At 37.7% G+C, this 19,542-nt stretch overlaps 2 protein-coding genes across 4 annotated transcripts; both read right to left on the bottom strand.

Annotated features, from left to right (window-relative positions):
- Positions 1 to 692: 692 nt before the first annotated feature.
- On the bottom strand, positions 693 to 7,946 carry odad1 (outer dynein arm docking complex subunit 1). 3 transcript variants are annotated; one of them, XM_086087218.1, is made up of 15 exons: positions 7,820 to 7,946; positions 7,481 to 7,562; positions 7,116 to 7,236; positions 6,845 to 7,034; positions 6,466 to 6,591; positions 6,273 to 6,386; positions 6,098 to 6,165; positions 5,481 to 5,653; positions 5,236 to 5,364; positions 4,231 to 4,313; positions 3,977 to 4,145; positions 3,694 to 3,830; positions 2,852 to 2,937; positions 2,650 to 2,740; positions 693 to 2,561 (listed from the first exon to the last, which is right to left on the bottom strand). In XM_086087218.1, exons 1-15 carry the CDS (start codon positions 7,937 to 7,939, stop codon positions 2,466 to 2,468), a joined length of 1,785 nt encoding a protein of 594 aa, XP_085943344.1. In that variant the 5' UTR covers positions 7,940 to 7,946; the 3' UTR covers positions 693 to 2,465. The 3 variants fall into 3 exon arrangements, with proteins under 3 accessions (XP_085943344.1, XP_085943345.1, XP_085943347.1); XM_086087219.1 differs by having other exon boundaries at positions 7,128 to 7,236; XM_086087221.1 differs by lacking the exons at positions 7,481 to 7,562; positions 7,820 to 7,946 and adding an exon at positions 7,289 to 7,365 and having other exon boundaries at positions 7,116 to 7,206.
- A 433-nt stretch (positions 7,947 to 8,379) lies between these two features.
- On the bottom strand, positions 8,380 to 14,415 carry tas1r3 (taste receptor, type 1, member 3). The gene is made up of 8 exons (XM_086086933.1): positions 14,213 to 14,415; positions 13,062 to 13,362; positions 11,751 to 12,107; positions 10,553 to 10,948; positions 10,254 to 10,457; positions 9,853 to 9,973; positions 9,103 to 9,473; positions 8,380 to 8,961 (listed from the first exon to the last, which is right to left on the bottom strand). Exons 1-8 carry the CDS (start codon positions 14,413 to 14,415, stop codon positions 8,380 to 8,382), a joined length of 2,535 nt encoding a protein of 844 aa, XP_085943059.1.
- Between the last annotated feature and the right edge of the window lie 5,127 nt (positions 14,416 to 19,542).

The following is a 19,542-nucleotide window of genomic DNA, read 5'->3' as shown; positions in this document are numbered from 1 at the left end:
ATGCAATTACTTTATGCTTTTATAAAGTACAATATAAAATGCCCTTAATAACAAAAGTTGTTATTTTTTTTATGGGGGGGGGGGGCGGGGGGGGGTGAATGGATCAGTGTAATTTTCCATTAATTTCAAAGAGTAAAGATGATTTGAAATTCAAATGTTGCGTGGTCACAAAATGAATTAAAGTCATATCTCAAGGTGCCACTGTATTCCTCCTTGCACTGTAAATGTCTTTATGAATGGTTGTGTTTGTTACATTTAACAACTATTTCCTTAGGGCAACATGGTCAAATAATGGTTAATCAGTCTGTGGTTAATAATGGTTTCTCCCGCATTCCTAAAACATGCAGATTGGATTAATTAAAAAAAAATCAAAATTGTCCAAAGGTGTGAATGTGAATAGTTTTTCTGTCTATGTGCCCTGTGATGGGATAGACTACAGCCCCCCGCAACTGTGAACAGGATAAGCGGAAATGAAAGATAGATATATATATATTTTTATGTTTACAATAGTAATTGTAGAAACAGTTTCTCTTAATTCAGCATCAAATGGAAAAGCGACAAAGAAATCAACAAGTAGTGAAAAATGTCCAATTGAAAACTCAATTTTGATCCCACATTTAAACTTGCACCCCCCCCCCCCCCATTCAAAGCAAGCTGCAACATTTCACACATTTGACTGTTTTCTACGAGTGTCTTACTAATGAAATTATAAGTTTGAGTTGTTGTTTTTGTTGTTGTTGGATAATGGATGTGTACATAAAAATAAAGAGTAATATTATAGTAATTATGTGTGTCTTTCACATTCAACTTCAGAAGTCTTTTCTCTTTGAAATCTACACTCGGTTACAAACACATTTCTCATCCAAACATTAAACGTGATGATTACAACCGAGAGTTGACATTTCAATCACATTTTGATTGTTTTGCTTCCTTTACAAATAGTCATTTTCCAAATACTTCAGAGTTGTATGCGACCTTTAAATACCAAATATAGTAACAGGCTTTGTGAATTGTTTCATAGTGCCAATGGTACAAATATAGCATGCTAAAATAAATCACCGTCTTGACTTTTTCAGGAAGCTGCTATTTAGATAAGATGATATTTCCAATTGTACAATAAATGACCAAAATAGAGATCTCTCATTCTGAGGATGGACATAAAAACAATGTATTGACTCACATGTATACTACAATGCACAAAAACATATGCTATGGTTACTGAACATACTGTACATACGCGCGTTTTGAAAGCATGCCCCAAAAGGATTTCAGGGATGTACAGCAGCTTGACAAAAATAAAGAAAAAGTATGTTTTCAAACCTGCTAAAGTTCAGCGACATTAAATGCAAACTAGTATTTCTAGTATATTTTTAGACTACTGTATTACTACTGTTAATCTTCCAATTGTTCAAATTGTGAGGCACTCCCCGGTAGGACTTGAGGGAAGGTGCAGCAAGCAGCTTGACGAAAATAAAGAAAATGCAGATTTACATACAATACTGAGACTGTAACGTTATTATTATATTTATGTACCAAAAACAAAGTGGTCAAAATCAACGGTTGTAGTGGAGATCCTTTGTTTATAGCTATTAAGTCAAGCAAATCAAGCCCACCTCACTGCTATGCTGCAGCTGATTTCCACAGACTGATCCCCTGGAGGGGTGGAACTGCACATTTTGTTTATTCTAAGTTTGATTAAAGGGACATATAGTGAGTAAATAAAGCCAAAGCTAAAAGAACTTCAAAAGCCTTGGAGGTTGCAAAATCGTCACACCATGTTGAGAATACCAAAAATCCAAATCTCAGCATGCCAATTAGAATGACAAAAGCTTTTTGCTGCCCCCAACCTTTGTGTTGGGGCATAGCAGCCAGTATCACGCAGTGACACAGCGCACTTTAACAGTGTGGTCCAAAACCAGATGGCCGTTAACACATAAAAAGCACAGCTGGTTACTGTAGTGCCTCTTTATAGCTCCAAAACTAATAAGATACAAAAAAATAAAAATTGCATGAGCGATTAGAATGGACCATTACCAAAAACCTTGTCATAAAAAATGTGAGAAAATTATACTTTGAATTAATACACTACTCACAAAAAAACTTAGGGGTAGTGGGACTATCAGGTGAAATTTCAGGATGAAGCTAAAATGCACTATAACCTATACATTTGACCTACTCTAAACTTGAATAGTGTTCAATGTTTCAGGACTTTAGCACAACTTGCTGTTCTCTAACAAGGAGCTAAACGGCAAAATTCACAACAGGTTCTGGATGCATGAAGATTTTCAAGGATGTCGACTTGTATGCCTTTCTGTGACCCTTCTGGTCTCTCTTTATTTCTGATGCAACTTGAGTTCATTATGAAATTTCACCCGCAAGCATTTTTTTTTGCGTGAGTAGTGTATATGTATAATCTACATTTGAAATGACCTGCTTATTTTAGACCTTGCATATGGATCTACCGCTCAGCTTTGCGCCATCACTGTTTCCTCTAGAACACGTGGGCTCATTTTGAAGCTTTTTGTTGACAACTTCAAGCCTGAATTCTCTCTTTGCATAACCTGTAAGGAGAAAGGAAGATCATCACACACAACATAAACGGTTACTAAGTAACATAGACTATAAATATTTATATTTTTTCTGACTCACCCCTTCCAATATTCTTCTGCGGAGTTCCCCCTGGGAGAGAGGCCGCTCTTCCTCATCTGCGACAAGCAAGTTGTCCGCGTCATAGTCCACACTAAGGAGATCAGAGAACACACCCGTCAGCACAAAGCCTTAAAGTCGTAACTGTAACTGTACTGCACAAAAAAAAGAGGGGGGGGGGGTGAAAGGGGGAAAAAGCTGAAACCTCTGGACTGCAGATTGAATCCTCTCAGGGTTTTGGCCAAAAATAAATTTGGGCAGATCAGATGGGTTGTAGTCCTTGCCAATTTCCTGTAATTGTGAATCAAACTATAGTTATACTTAGCAAGTGCACACAGTGGAATTTGTTTTTGTGAAAAAGGGTGGAGTGTAAAACACTTACACAATAGGAAAAATACAGTACTTTCTCTTAACGGTTAATTCAATTTTTTTTCATCCAATGGTAATGTTTTATTTCACAGGGAACACAAGTTTTTTGTAATTCGTAAAAAATGTATTACTACTTCTCGGCCATATATTGCAAAAGTCAAGTATACTATAATAGTAATAATATAGTATAGTGGTACATTTGTCTGGCTTCTGTGCAGGCTCAGTTCCCACTGAGTGACAATGTGAATTTGAGTCAAGTTATTATCTGTCTTGCTGTGTGACTGACTGCTGACCAATCCAAAGTATATTCTGCCTTTTGCCCAACGTCAGCTAGGATAGGCTTCCTGTGACCCTGAAAAGGATAAGCTGTATAGAAAATGGTTGGATGACAATAATATTATTATTATTATTTTATGCTAATATATATATATATATATATTTTTTAATTTCAACTATTAAAAAAAAAATTAAACTATGTTTGTACAGAATTGTCTTTTTCCCTTTTCTATAAAATATAATAGTTTGGTGCTGTCAGTTGTTGCTAGGCAGAGTTTCTAGGGCTTCTAACTCCCCAAAGGCTTATTAAAAAAACTTGCATATACAAGTCACGGCCTTGGCTGTTTAAATGACAAATTATGTTTGTTTTTTTAACACAAATTAATTTCACACATTAGTTACCTTGTTATCGAGGAAAGATTGTACTGTGAGGAGCTGGTTGGTCTTCTGCTCCACCAAACCCAAGTAGGGCATAATATTGTTGTCACAGATGGAGTCCTCCATGTCACACTCCATTTTAGAGACGATACTGCTCACTCCTGTGAGAGTAGAACAATACTCCTTCCTATTCTGAATTATGTACGTGAATACTCATTGGCCATGCTATTAGGTACAGTACATGCAGGTTCACATTTATGGTATTGCTCAACGTATTTGTGTGATGATGACTAAGTGCAAGCCCGACCTGTTTTAACCTCTTCTAGGACTTGGCTTAAGATGGCGGCACGATTTTCAAAATCCTCAGTTTGCAACTCGGTGTCCTTATGCTGTGCATCCACATCTCTCAGCGAAGCGCAATGGTCATCCTCTTGTCGCAAACCTCTCACTTGAAAGTGCTCCATCTCTTCCCGGATCTACAGTATATTATACACACATTGGGTTATATGGAGAAACACACATAGTGTGGTTAGGGTGTGTTCATGTTTGAAGATAACTCACTTGTCTGATTTGATCCCGCAGAACCTCAGCTTCGTTGTTCTGCTCATTCACAAAATTGAAAAGCGCAAAGTTACGGTCTTCAGCTGCACAGAGAAACAGCAAAACACCAATGAGACAATACACAGAAGTTGTTTTACACTTTACTACGCAATTTGGCAAAATCCACTACACAAGCTGTATCAACATTCAAATATAACCACAGTAGTACAAACAGCTGTCGTAATAATGCAGTACATTTCTATACTAGTGCAAACAATGAAAAAAAGAAAAAAGAAAAACGAAAGAAAAAAAAAACAGGAAACTAATGTATTACATTACATAAGCTTAAAAAGAACTTTAGTAATATTTAAAAAATACTAATATTTTTTGTAATATATTTATTTCAAAATAAAACCCATTTAATTTTAAACTTTAAACCATAACATGACTGTATTTATTATATTATAAGTAATGTTTTCAATATTTGAACAATCTATTAATAAAAATAAATTCAAAATTGTAACAAAAAAATTATAATAATAAAAAAAAAACTTAAATGTTAAATATTTCTTTAAAAAAAAAAAGTATGTTATGTATAACTTTAGCCAATGAAAATCATTGTATTACATTGCAAAAATAAAAAAAGAGATATGATTTCAAAATATTGAAGAAATACAATATTAGAATTAATAAATGCAACTAATTTTAAAATATATAATAGATAAATTATTTAATTAATAATTAATTTATTTTTTTATATTTAGTTTTCCTTATATTTAATCATAACTTAATAATTAATTTAAAAACAATAACTAATTAAATTAATAACTTGTTCCATTGTTATCATACTCTATCTGCGTTGACAGACTGGAAGAATTTATGGTTCCACTACCCCCTTTTTAGTGAGACGTGGCATCCATTCAAGTCGAAGGCTCGAAACTACCAAATACGGCTGCCCTCGAGAGGGCTACTAACATGCTTCCATTTAGCTCTAAATGGTGTAGTAGAAGCTGACGTCGGACATACCCTGGATGAAATTGCTGACCAGCAATTCAGGGTCGGCCTCTCCTGTCACAGACTGAATCCTCTGGAAAAACGCCTCCAAGTCATCTGGCAACTCCTCACTCGAGTCTTTACGCCCCTGCTCCTTCAAACCTGACAGTTGGTTGATGCAAAAAAAAAAAAAAAAAAGTTTGATTAGAAGACACAACGAGGGAGAGTGATAGGCAAACAAATCAGAACACAGCAATGTTCCAAATAGTGTCTCTAACCAGGCTCTGTCCCATCTTGGCCCATCTTCTCGTTGTATTTGATAGTGATAAAGTCTTTGAGGCCGCACTCATGCGAAATAACCCTCTCCAGCTCTCTCATCTCTGTGTTGTACTGGGCAAGGTCCTTCTCCCCTTTCTCTCGCATCATCACCAACTTGGACTGGGCCTCCACCCTAAATGCACAAAATATGACCACGTCTGTCACACTATGCACGTTTGTTATGGGTAGTTACAAATAAGGGTTGAGTTGGTGTCAACTTTATTTTTGTCCTTCACAGGCAGTGGCCATTTTGCCACTTGTTGTCGGCTGAAAATTAAATCAGTGTTGTTCAGGGCTCAGGTAACAAGCAATCACGGCACACCTGTTTTCTGAAACTAAGAAAGGCTTCCAAATCAACTTTTTTCAAGAAAGTTGGTGTGGCTTGCCAGGCTAGCATTTTCACCTGACACCAGCAAAATGTTTCTGATGGGTGGATATTATAATGATACAAATTTTAAAAATCAGTTCTAAAATTTGAACATTTGTCCAAACTCTAAATTATAACAGTTTTTTTTTGCATAGCCTATAGGCATACTTTATCTATCAAAGAGTGTATACTGCATTTTAAAGCTTGTACCTTGCATCGTGGGCTGCAGTCGACAAACTGATTGCTTCACCAATCTTCTTCCTGACATCTTGGAGCTCCTACAGAAAGCAACCAATCACAAACAAGAGCCAATGAATATGGTGTTTTATTTAACACTCGTGTTGCTAGGATGCCACAGGCCTAGGAAATATGCTGAGATGCTCACCTGGACCAGCCTGTCATGTAGCCGTTGGAAACGAACGCGCTCAATATGAAGGGTCTGCAGCTCCTCTCGGAGGCGGCTGTTCTTGGTCAGCTGTTCATTGAATCGGGTTAAGGCCTGGGGAGACACATCCGGGTCAGTCCTTTTTATGCTAATATGTGAAGCTACAAAGCAAAAGATGAGCTTTGATATTTACTCCTTGGAGTTTGTTCTCCAGTGTGAGTATAGCCTCCTGATTCCGCCTGTGGGCAAACCTTTGGGTGCCACTTGTGCTGGCATTCCCTTTCCTTAGCTCTTTCAGCTTCAGCTCTATGTTTGAGATCTGCCCACATGACACACAAAAACACACATACCTTACAATCTCACATAAGGGAGACAATTTATGCATGGGATAGCTTTTGTAAATTTGCTGCACAGCTATGCCACAATCAATCAAAATTACATAGGCAGCTCGCAAAAATTTCACGTGAGGAGTAAGTACTCAGAAACTCAATCATTTGTATACAAGCAATTACAAGAAACATTTTCCCTAATATGTCCCATTTAAGGCGATGCCCAAACTACAGACCATTCACCTCTTTTTGCAGCTCTCTTTGATGTTGTGTTTCCTTCTCCAGGTCCTCCTCCAGGTGATCTCTCTGCTCCAGCAGCACTTGAAGGCTCTCTGCATCCTTTTTGTCTTTCTTTTGATGGGACAAGCTCTTACAAGCCCCAAGTTTATGTTGAAGCTCCTCCTGCTCGGCACGCAGCTTCTCTATCTCCTGTCTTTGATCAGAAACACAAATAGTAATTTGTATTTGGAAAAAACAACAACAATGAAAAACACTGGTGAAGCTTTCTCCTCACTGTTGTTTGCACATTTTTTGCCGGGCCTGAATGCTGTAGGCCTGCCGGTCTGCATCCATGATCCGGTACTGTCTCAGCAGCTTGGCTTTCTCTAATTCAGTTGAAAATGACACAATAGAGTCTGCACACATATTCAAAATGTATCTTGTCATGATGAACATATTAACACTCACCAGTCCCTTTTTAAGCGTAGCGACACTATCCAGTGAGGTCTAATACATGAGTTGTGTCAAAATGCATATTAAAAAAAAATAATAATAAAAGAATGACATTTTTTAAACAGCTCTTGTATTAGAGCTCATTGGGCAAGGGACTGTGACCTGAGAAATGCTCTTTTTCTTTTTATATTTAGATTATTATTTTACCTGTACCATCAGCAGGATCTACATCACTACTGTCTGAAAGGGCACTTCTGGTTGCTCTTGCCCTGGACATGTTTACAGCACTCTACAGGACATAAAGGATTGAAAACATTTACTCATTCTATTAAAACCCAGTCAGTGGCGTCGCCGTCTTAAATTGTCGTATACCTCTATGTATTTGAATTGACCGGGTGTTCATTCATGACGTTAACATTACCCATGTAAAATAAATATGGCGACTAAATACTAATTACTGTAGGTAGCCATACAACACTCGGTTAAAAGTTTCGTTAACTGTAATGGTTTCGTTTGATAATCGAATCGAATAGAAAGTAATCTTACCCGATAAAAAAAAAAGTGATAATCCAGAGTTTGCTCTCGGTAGAATTTGCCTTGAGTAGAGCAAAAACCTGAGTTGTTAGCAACTGTCGCTAAGTCACTAGAAACTTCATTTCCCGGCATGCACCGCGATAGCATCTAGCGTCGAAGTGGTAGGTAAGCTTTTGAAATATCTCGACTTTTTTTTTTACTTAGGTGTTTGTCACTTTTGACTTAGTTGCAAACCCAAGATGTATTTGATATATCTTTTAAACAATGATAGAAAACATATTAACATTCTCATTTCTCAACCAGACCAAACGAGGTTTTATTCGTGCCAAATCCACCTAGCATACATGTAATGGATATTCGTGTTGTACAAAAGTAGTAGACTACATAGGTAACTGATAAAGCAGTTTAGTCCGTACACGTTTCGTTAAGTTACAAAATGTGTCAAAACAACACGGACTATATCTGCAAGAACAGCCATAGACACAACATATTATATTAGTAATAGTTTGCCTAATACAATTTACCACATATAAATACATTTTATTATACATGTGGAATACAGTACAGTGTTGTTAATGGGCTTGCTGAGGCTGTGGGTCCTCATTAGTTGGCATTACACCTTCCAAAAAGGTGCAAAAGTACTCCAAGGTGTTGAGCTCAGGTTTCCTCAACAGTAGGTGACATTTTGGGAAATAGTAAGCTGCCACTAGTCCGAAGTTGCTAACCATATTGACGGAAATCAGAATAGTATACCTTTTCTTTTCATCCAGACCCATGTAGATGGGAATAAAGGTAACCCAAATCATGCAGTAGATTAATGTGGAAAAGGTGATGTCCCGGGCAAGGTAGTACTGATGCGGAGGTTTTGTTGCCAAGAAGGTGCACATGAATGACATAAGGGCCATTAAGACGTTGAGGCCTTGCATCAAGGCCAGTCCGACAATCGGAATCACCGGACATGACAAGAAGGCCCTGAGGAAATTTATTTCCATATGGGCCACGTGCTCCGACAACGAGGGCCCTTCTTTGATAAACCAGCCGCAGAAACCGGCCTGCACGGCACAACAGAAGATCAAAAACAGCCAGCAAGCGGGACCTCGAAGTGTCTGTAGGTGAGAGGCGGCCTTGTCCTGGAACTCTGTTATTATGAATATCTGCGTTGGAAGACAAGCAAACATAAAAAAAAAATAAAAAAAATCTGTTTCATTACATTTAATATACTTTTACGATGATGGATAATGGATGTTTAATGTTGGAGTTTCCACTGTAAAATGTAACCTATTGTCATTTCTCACCTGCAGGGAAATGGCTGTGATAACAGAGAGTGCAATCGTTTGTAAAATGGAGATGAGCGGCATCTGAAGGCGACACACCGCGTCCCCTGGCTGCCCTAGGAAGAGCGCCAGGCTTAGGCAGGCTCCCATTAGGCTGAAAAGCACCACAAAAGTCAAGGGCCCACCGGAGGCCGCCACCATGGGGGTCCGCCAGTGCTGCAGGAGCACGCCAGCCACAACGACCTGACACAGCAGCAGCAGTGCCCCGCCCAGTGCCAAATGGAGTGCAGGAGGTTTGTCCCAGGACAAAACGTCAAAGGTAGGTTCAGTGCAGTTAGTGCTCAGAGTCTGTGACCACTGGCCCCTAGGACATGGGGTGCACTGGATGTCCTCTAGTTATTGGAATGCACACCAAGGAAAGCCTCAGATATTGTTGGAAACAAATTCCTTGACATGTCAACATGAGCAACGATTATGCTTTTTTTCCTCTAACGTGGACAGTAAGCCTATATAGTGTATTATTCCTCACAAATAGTGAAAGAAAGCAATTGACCTTGAACTTTTAAATTAAATTACATTGACCATTTGCATTGCAATATTGACTAATACAGTCTGTATTGGCCCGCACATACTTTCAAGCATCTTGGACATTTAAACCCTTAGAATCATGAAGTGAGAATCATTTATCATGTTATCGTCATTAAGAAAATTACTAGAGTTGTATTTTAGCTTATTTCTTTCAAATAAATATTTAAGAGACACAAACCTTACCTTTATTGGCCTGATAAGTGCCTGGCAGACAATCAATGCAATCAAAACAGCACGAATGAAAGCCTTTGACTCTGCGGACCTGGCCTTTCCCACATGCCGCTGAACAGGTCGACTTAGGGATCTGCAAAAGTAAATGTGCATTTTTTATTTTATTCTTTTTTTTTTTCTACTCAGGACTGAATTTATGCAGATCTGAAGGGGACATTTTATGATCATTTTACTAGGGTCCCTGCAGTGTGAAATTAAACAAATAAGTAAATCTGTAGTCCTCTGTCTGGTTCTAAAAAATTGTTTGTAAGCATGACTTGGTGTTTAAGTGCAGCCTCCACCAATGAAAATACAAATGGTTGACATTTTTAAAATGCACAATATATCCCCTTCAAGTGTTTCTTTTGAATTACCTTTGAGTTTTCAGTGTGCCATTTGACAAGAGACTTGTTGATAGACAGCTCTTCATCAAAGCTTCCAACAACTACAAAATCCAGATGTGAGTCGGTCCAAATCCACTCGATCACACCGTAACCCATGTTGGGGTTTCCGCTACTGTCATACACTAAATGTTTGCCATTAATATCAAAAGACGTGTTCTGTAACACTCGTAACAACTGCAAAAGCGGAAAAAAAACAAACAAACAAATGCAAAGACATTAATTTGTGAGTAACAAAAAAACAGAATGGCCTCTAGTTAAGGTAGGTTCACCTTCCAAGGAAGAATTCTGGTCTCAGCATCCCATTTGCAGGTGGTGGAATTGCATCCCAACATGTTGTGCAATGACTGTGCAATACTGTAGATGGCGGCATACACACTAAAAGACAATCTCTTCACTGCAGCATTCATGACTAAGCTCATGTTTGCAGGTGATAAGTTCCAACATTTTGGACAGGGATCGTTGAGCTTTGGTGCGTCATAGGACTCCTCGCTCATTTTTGTAAAGAGCGCTTCCGTGTAGGCTGGTAGAAGATCCAAGGTCTGCGTTTTGTAGGTGAAGCCGATGATCGTACCGATGGTATGCATATCAGGGATGGATGTTAGGCGATTGTGAACGACCCAACTTGCGCTGGCGATCCACACGCCCTTTATTTTCCTCTTGATAACCTGTAAATAATGGCTATGAAATGAAAATATTTCTTTCTTTCTTTCTTTCTAGCTTAAAAACGGTATTTTGGTTAATATTGCGTTAGTGGAATATGAGCTAAGCAGCAAGATCCAGCCGTTTTTATCAATATCAGAAGGCGGCCATTTTGCCACTTGCTGTCGAGTGAAAATGACATCACAGTTGCTCAGGTCTCAGTTAACAACCAAGCTTGAGAAAACAGGTGAGCTGTGATTGGTCATTGCCTGAGCCCTGAGCAACTGTGATGTCGTCTTCAGGCGACAGCAAGTGGCAAAATGGCCGCCCCCCGAGATAGATAAAAATGGCTTGATTTTGCTGCACAACTCAAATTCCACAAATGTAATATTAATCAGAAAGTCATCTTTAGACTAATGAGGTCACAGATAACATATATATATATATATATAACATAACGGTCACTTCCCCTTTAAGCGCCCAACTAATTAATGAATTTGTATTTAATAGTTTAATTGCCTTTATATTCATATAATTTTGACATAAAGAACCTTCCACATATGGCAGCATCCCTCAACATTTTTTTAATTACTATAGATATGAAAAATGTAAGGAATGTTTTTGTAAGGAATTGATGATACGTCCACATGCGTTTGAATATAAATATGAAGGGGGCAGTATTTTAAAGTAACGTATGGAATATGCACACTAGCATACATTGGAGTGACTTTTTTACCATCAAGACACATGCATAAAGAAAAAAGCAGATTTTGAAAAATTATTTGTAGTTTATCATTCTGATTTGCATGATCACGAGTCTTCACTTGCCTCTTTAAAAAAGACCTCAGCTGGGTCTGGAAGAGAAAAGACCAACACCACTTTGACTTTGGTGGCCTGGATGTTGTCGACAATATTTTTGACGGCTTCTACAGGGTCAGTGTAGACTGGAATCATGCCCTGGTAGGCCACGCATGCCGACATGGTCTCGGCTTTTTTGGTGAACTCTTGCGCGCCTTGTTGTCCGTATTCCTCATCGCTTCCCACCACCGCCACCCAGTTCCATGCGAACTCCTTCAGCAGAAGCGCGATGGCGTTAACCTGCCATGTGTCACTGGGCACCGTGCGGAAGAACGACGGGTAGACACGCTTGTTGCTGAATTTGTCGCTGGTGGCACCAAAGCTGATCTGAAGTGGGAACAGTCATATGATGGCACTTTTAGTGTAAATCAACTTGATCTGAGCTGGAAGTCTATATCACAATAAAAAAAAAAAATAGGGGTGTCAAAATTAGTGTGTTAATTTTGAGTTAATTTAAAATTCCTTTAATGGCACAAATTTTTTTAACGCGTGATTAATGACCGCTTACTTGGAAAGCCTTTACTGGAGATATTCCATTCGCAATGCAACAGACACGTCCGTGTCAAAATTTTGCAGTAATAAATGTAATAATAATTCATATCTTTGTGGAGACTGGGGTCAAGTTGTATTTTACAATTATAAAAAATTTGCAGAAATTCACAAATTACTTCATTTTAAAGATTAGAGAACTTTTAATATGAAAAGACAAATGCACTGAGCTGTCACCAATGTATTACAAATGCAATTATGCCATCTAGTGGCAGATATTGACCTCAACACAAATCAATCTCACACTTGTTTTTTACCGTACAGTAAGTACATCTTTTTAATTTTAACTAAATTTTATGAATTATTATGAAATTACTGCAACAGTGACTAAAAGATGCAGCTATATTTCTAATTAGGTTAATATTTTTTCCACTTTTATGTTAAAAAGACTATGAAATTTAGAGAGAAAAATTTTACATTTTATTGTACATTTAGAAGATATAAAATTTGCAGTTAATCGCGAGTTAACTATTGAAGTCATCTGATTAATTACGATTAACATTTTTAATCGCCTGTCACCTCTAAAATAAAAAAAAAGCTATTGTGTTGATATAAGCACACATACATGCTCTCTTTAAATTGCTTCATTTTTTTTAGTCGTTTCAATTTCCAGGGTTTGTTGTTAGTCAAAATTCACCACTCATTTTCATCCAATGCACTGATCATAAGTCTTTGCTAAAAATAAATAAATAAATAAAAAGCTGAAGGAGAAAGGTCTATTAGGAACCAAACCTGCGGCATCAGAAAGAATCCCAGAACTTTTCCAATGACCGACACCATTTCAGAGTTGAAGGGCCCGATCACGGCTACCACGCTTGTCTCGTAGTCAGTGTAGTTGCACTCCACAGATAGATCCTTGCTGTTTTTTGCAGTCAGGTAAGAGATAGTGGGCCTTACAACAACGGCGGTTTGTTTGCACGTGTCATGGATTGTATAACCCAGCTTGATGCCGGGGAGCAGCGCTTGGTTGGCGTTGACGTCATCCACCGCATATTTCATCACCACTGCAAGTCCAAGTTCGAGCTCATTTAAACTGGGAAGAAAGGTGAATAAAAAGCCTCGTTATCGGAGGTTATTTAAATATCCACACCCAGCATAAAAAATTGCTGCCTACCCAAAACAAATGCAAAAGTATTGTAATTTTGTACTTTAATTTAGTCAATCTTTTAGAGCCACTTCAACCTGAAATGTAGGATTATGCAGAATATATTTGAAACTAATAAAAATGCCATTTTGATCCCACAATTAACATAACACAATGAGAATGATTATTTTCCACATTTGTCCACCTGAGGTCGCTACATTTTCCCTTTTTCACAACATGCGGCTCAATTTCACCTGTTAGTTGAAGTTTTATTTCGAACATGCAGTTATAAAAACAAAAAACAATAACACAGAACAGAACATCATATTCCAAGCAAAAACATGAACTGCTAGTCTGAAAAGGAGTAGGAAGAAGTTTATTCAGGGATCGATGCCTCCCTACTGAAATGATTAGCATTGATGAATCAAAGTTTTCATGCAAAAAGAAAGTGACTGACATCTTAAGTATTTTCTCTTTAAAGTCCACACTGTGCTATCAATGAATTCTATAAGAAACAGTTCAAATTGGTCATAAATGATTAATATTTGTATATTTCAGGTTGACTCTGCAACTATAGGTCCGTTGGCATAGGCTCAAACAAGATAAACAGTATAGAAAAATTCTGTTGGAGATAAAAATTCCTTTCAAAAATGAATGTTTGAAGTCAGACTATTCATTCAATACAGCCAAAATGCCTTGAAAATGAAAAAAAAAAAAAAACCTAAAACAAAACAAAAAACATCCTCAAGTAGCAATCATAAGAGGTGGCATGTATTATGGCAGCCGTACCCCAGTATACCTTTCACAGCTGATGTCATTCGGCTTGGTCCTCTGGCTAAGGTTGCTGGTCAACTGGTTGATGGCAAAGAGACCACCCAGCATAATATCTCCAGATAAATTGAAGAGGCTGGTGGAAATGTTCTGAAACCATGCCGGTGAAGTCACACAACATGTCAGCCTCAACATCCAGCACAGAATCAGCACATTCAAACATACAGCCATGTTTATTATAAGCAGTTTAGAATGAGAATGCAGGGATGAGCTCAGCACTTGCAGGTGTACCATGAAAGCCTTTTGGCATGCAAACTCACCTGTAAGATGAGCGTATTGCCCCCTCCCGTCCCTGCTCAACAGAAAGTTTTAGGGGAGGTGGTAAAGTGGTCGTCTTGCATGCCCTGTCAAATTGTATTTTACAAGCTACCGTACGTACAGTTGCAGTGGTACCTCGATTTTCAAATTACCTAACTTACAAGTTTTTTTGACATGTTAGCCGCCGCGCAAAAGTTTGAGAAACGAGGGCTAGATGGTGGCAATGAATTTTCATAAAATAAGTCAAATACGCGCTTCAAGAAGTTTATTGTCACTCCCAGTTGAACTCTACTGTCAAACTAAACAGAAAGCAATGAGAATATGTTGTGTATTTCGCTAGCTTAATGCTAAGAGAAAGCAAAATGTCATAGACGGGCTAAAAATAGTATCAATGCTGTGGTATGTTAACCCTTTAAGCAACGGATATTTGAACGCACGAAAGAAAAACAACTACGCTACCGTATATTACATTTTGATCCTCTAAATTCCCAAGGATTGTTCACTCAAGTCACTATGCCCATTTCTAGCCAAAATATGCCAGGATCACTAATAATTGTGTAAATAGGTGAGTCAGGTGATGGCTGTTGCTTGTTGTTTATACGGGCGGAGCTCAACTTTCCGCCACATTTTCCTAACATTTGTTTGTGGTTTGTTTGATTTTCTTCTCTGCCTGGAGGTGAGCATATGGTTTTTATTTTGAAATTGCACTCAGGACTATAAACAGTAGCTAAAAATTAAAATGAGATTCCTGTTTAAAAACAAACAAAACAAATAATCAGGCCAATAGTTAAATAAAGCAAATTTATTTGGAATTACTTCTTAAGTTTAGTTTGTTTTCTCTTCCACTTATTGTCTAGGTTTGCATGAATGTTTGCATATAATGTTCATCCGCGCAAGCAAATTGACACATTTCCTCCCAGTGTATTTACATAAATATACACAAGACATTGGATATTCTTCTAATAACCATTTGTTCACTGTATTTTTCATAACCTCAAGTATTCGTCAAGGCTGTTGGGTTAATGCTACTTTGTTAATTTCATTTTCTCTGAGAAATGCTGCATGTTCTCACTTGTGCACTTATGACGTGTGAACACAGTGTTTGCAGACAACCATCATCTTTTTTAATCATGTACCTTTTCGGCTGCTTTGAAGCCGTATCAGCTCCAGGAAGGGCTTGTTCAGAGATATAAAAGAAGGCATTCTCCTAGCTATCTCATTTTGGTATCTTGACGTAAGCCCGGTGATGAAATTGAATGGTTTTTTTGCACCATGTCTGTTCTTTTCTTCTCCGACTGTATTGTAAACCGTGAACCAGACATGGCTCTAGTCTGTATTTTATTTGCAGAAGTATTTTTAATTGCTAATTTAAAAAAAATCCAATTGGGTTTTATTAGCATAATATTTATCCACTGTACTTGCTGGTGGTAGATTCTGATTATTATATGGTTGGCGTTTCTCTCGAATTATCTAATCTCTTTATTTTTGCAATTTATGCACAGTAAATTTATTGATAAATTAATTCCTCTTTCAGGTCAAGCTTACTTGTTTTCCATTAAGAAAAGCATACAGAAAGTGCACCAACAAATTATTGTTTCATGAATGTAAAAAACACACACACAGGAAAAACTATTTAATACTGTAAAAACATATTTTGCTCTTGCATTTGATCTCATTACATTGTGCAGGCATAACTAAAATTGATACCCAGTAAACTGGGTAGGTGTTTTTCTTTTTTTCTGGGCCGATACTGACTATTAATCATCAAGGAGGCTGATAACCGCTACTGAGAACTGATATGAATTTTTAGTAAAAAATAATATAAAAAAAAAATTGCAAAAAAATTTGCAAAAAAATATTTAAAAAAAATTGCAAAAAAAAAGCCTCCAACTTGTCTTAAGTTAAATGAAAATTTAAACAGGTAAATATCCCCCTACTGTTTTCAAAAGTAAATCCAAGTTTTCAAAAATGTCAATATAACTGCCTGAAATGGTAAACTTTGACTTCATTTTTGTTTTAATTTCAAACAAAAAGTGCAAGGAGTTACCCATGTCAGCAGCATCTCTTATAAAGTTAAGTGAGAATTGAAGTAAGTAAATAAATTAATAAATAGTTCCCTGAAGTTAACCCAGTTTTAAATTGATCTCTTATCGTCCTATATTCGTCAAAGTGCAGAATATCAGCACCGGTCTATCACTGCTAAAAAATTACGAAAATTCATGCATACTAAATGGAAAATCGAATTTTATTACCCGCAACTCTTCATTAAGGACCTGTTTGTTCTTTGTTTTTAAAATAGAGGTTGTCCTAGCTTTACAACAAAATACACTTTCAAGATTATGAATGGTGTGAAATGAATTAGTTTGGGCAGCGACGTAATAAAATGATCACCATACTTACTGTATTTCATATGGCCGAGGTGTTTTTTTCATTCAAATATTTAATGTCATTATGTTTTTAACACTAAGTTAGTGATAGACTACGGCATATTCCGATTTACTCAACGTACAATTTTGGATTGCGATGCTGTCAAAGGAACCATCGTAAACCGATGACCCTGTATGTATTTAGTATTTAGTACAGAGCAGTCATTCAATTCTAATTAGGAGATGAATTAGCACAAATAAATAAAAGCTTAGAGGAACTGCTATAATAAAATGGACCCTGTCATAATATATAACACGTTTTCATCAGTTTAGGATGGCCCTTTATAAAAACTGAAATAGTAAAGAGGGACCCCGCTCCTGTACCGTCTTTAGCCACTAGGTGTCAGATGTGTGTCTTGTATCTACTTCACCTGCAGAGCTCACTTACACACTTTGCTGGTTGAGGTAGTTGGCTTTTAAAAAAAACATTCAAAAACACATAGCTGGTGAATATTTATTTGAATAAAAGCTGTATGTCTGCAAGTTTGGTGCTGCAAGAAAGGCCAAACGTTGTGCAGCTGCCTCTGTGTGGCCATGCAGGTACACAGCGTGGGGATCTGATAAGAGCTAATCACCTTGAATCTGAAAAAAACATGTTTTGCCCTGCTAGTCTGTGATTGTATAGTGTATACACTTCCATGCGTTGACCTCCTAAGGAGGCAAAATGATTGCGCAACACATCTCGCATTCAGACGGTATTGATGTTCTTTTGCAAAAAGGTAGCACACATTACGCCTGTCTTGCATCCGTCCATGAGAAACAACCAGGAATACCAACCACCTCTTTCTCCATCGGTCTCTCTCTCTGGCTTCCTCTTACCCCCTCTTCCCTTTCATTACTCCCCCCTGCCCGCCTAGTGGCCGGATCAGACTCGCTCTCTAATCTCCATCGCTGTCTTGAGAAACACTGGGCTCGTTGTTGACATGCTGGCCTCATACCCCCACAGGCACTGACAAATTATTAGCCAGCCCCTCTGTGCTCAGTTAGGGCTGTCAGCTAGCCTGTTCCGGCCACAGAATGCTAAGTAATCTGCGCTTGGCGCGTTGCCGAAAATGCTGGAGAAAACGTGGAAAAGACAAGCACCTGTTGTTGTGTCATGTGGGAATCTTAGCAAAAATAGTCAGAAAAAATCTTGTGAGAGCATAATGTTTTTTTTCACACTGCTAACAAACAGACACACACCCAATAACCAGCGCTAAACCTCTACTTGTTGGGAGTATTGCTCCAAATATATTTTTATTTTACAGTGCTTAACTTCTCTTCATACTCTTATGAGTGTCAATAATGTTACTTAAAACATTGCATGATCTTATGACCCATGAGCAAAAGAATTCCCTTTACAGTGGACCCTGTGAGATGTTTGCGGGAGTTGGGACCAATAGAAAAAATGTATAAAAAGTTATTCGTATTTCCAGCGCATTTTAGAGCATTTTGACTGATCTTTCAAGACTAACAAAATATATTGTTCTGTGATACACTAAACCTATCAAAAGAAAGAGAACACGCTTTCTTTCATCAGAAAAAAATGTGTTTCTAGCTTTTCCTTCCTAAGTAATCAGCAGTCGACCATGGCTTGGTTTCACCAAAATAGGCACAGCGCCAGGATTTTCTTTCTCTCCCGGGACTTTTGGCGGACTTGAATGATATGTAAGCTCAGAAAGTAATTGATTTTCATCACTTCACTTACTTTATAAAGCTGTTCTTGTTCACCCCCCCCCCCCCCCCCAGTAAAACGCGATACACTGCACGAGCATGTTCGATATGGAAAGAGAAAATTTGTCCGAAGACTTTTCGACAACAAAAAAAAGAAAAGAAAGAAAAATACAAGTTACTACAGGGCAATGGCAAAATCTTTAACCAAATACAGATGCAGCACAGACACAGACACAGAATGGCTACTAGTGAACGTGTTACTGTTTTTCAACTTTTTAAATCAATACAAAATATTTTAAAATGCAAAATACAATGCTGGAGGACTTTACACCGATTCCTGACGGGGCAAAAAGAGCTACTAGCCCCTCTAGGACTGTGCCTGCAACAAAAACAGATTTCTAACCAAAAAGCGGAGAAAATTAGCTTTTAGTGAAAAGCAGAAACGTGACAATGACAGTAATATTTTTTGTTTACACCTTAAATTATAAAACAGTAAAGCAAGACTGTGTATTAAGGGCTTTTGATGGCAAAATAATCATTTATTTACAGATATACAACTAAGAAATGTCCCGTGACACTGACTCACATTGCATTGCTCTAGTGTTCACTCCATGAACTGCATCTTTTTCTCACAATCGCATCACATATGCTCTACTAACTTGATACACATACTCTTTTTATATACATGCATAATCTGTTCAAGTGCCTAAACTTGTCTGAATTTTTATGTTTTAGTATTTCTCTCTGTCATAATCGATGAGATAAGCTGAAATTCACCCAATTGTCTTTATCGCCAACTCAAAAGTTATAATGATCTCAAATCCAAAGTGATGCAACGCCACCATCCACAGGGATCATGACAGTGGTTTACATATATGAAATTCACAGACAACATGGGAGTGACCCTCTTCCGCGCCTTCCCTTAGAAAAGTGTACTTGATGAATATCTTGTAGTATTTTA

The sequence above is a fragment of the Leptonotus elevatus genome, chromosome 10 (genome assembly GCF_054856555.1).
Source record: "Leptonotus elevatus isolate MCC_2025b chromosome 10, RoL_Lele_1.0, whole genome shotgun sequence".
In the NCBI taxonomy this organism is placed as follows: Eukaryota; Metazoa; Chordata; class Actinopteri; order Syngnathiformes; family Syngnathidae; genus Leptonotus; species Leptonotus elevatus.
The sequence above is the reverse complement of the archived record's forward strand: the minus strand, read 5'-3'. Positions and strand labels throughout refer to the sequence as shown.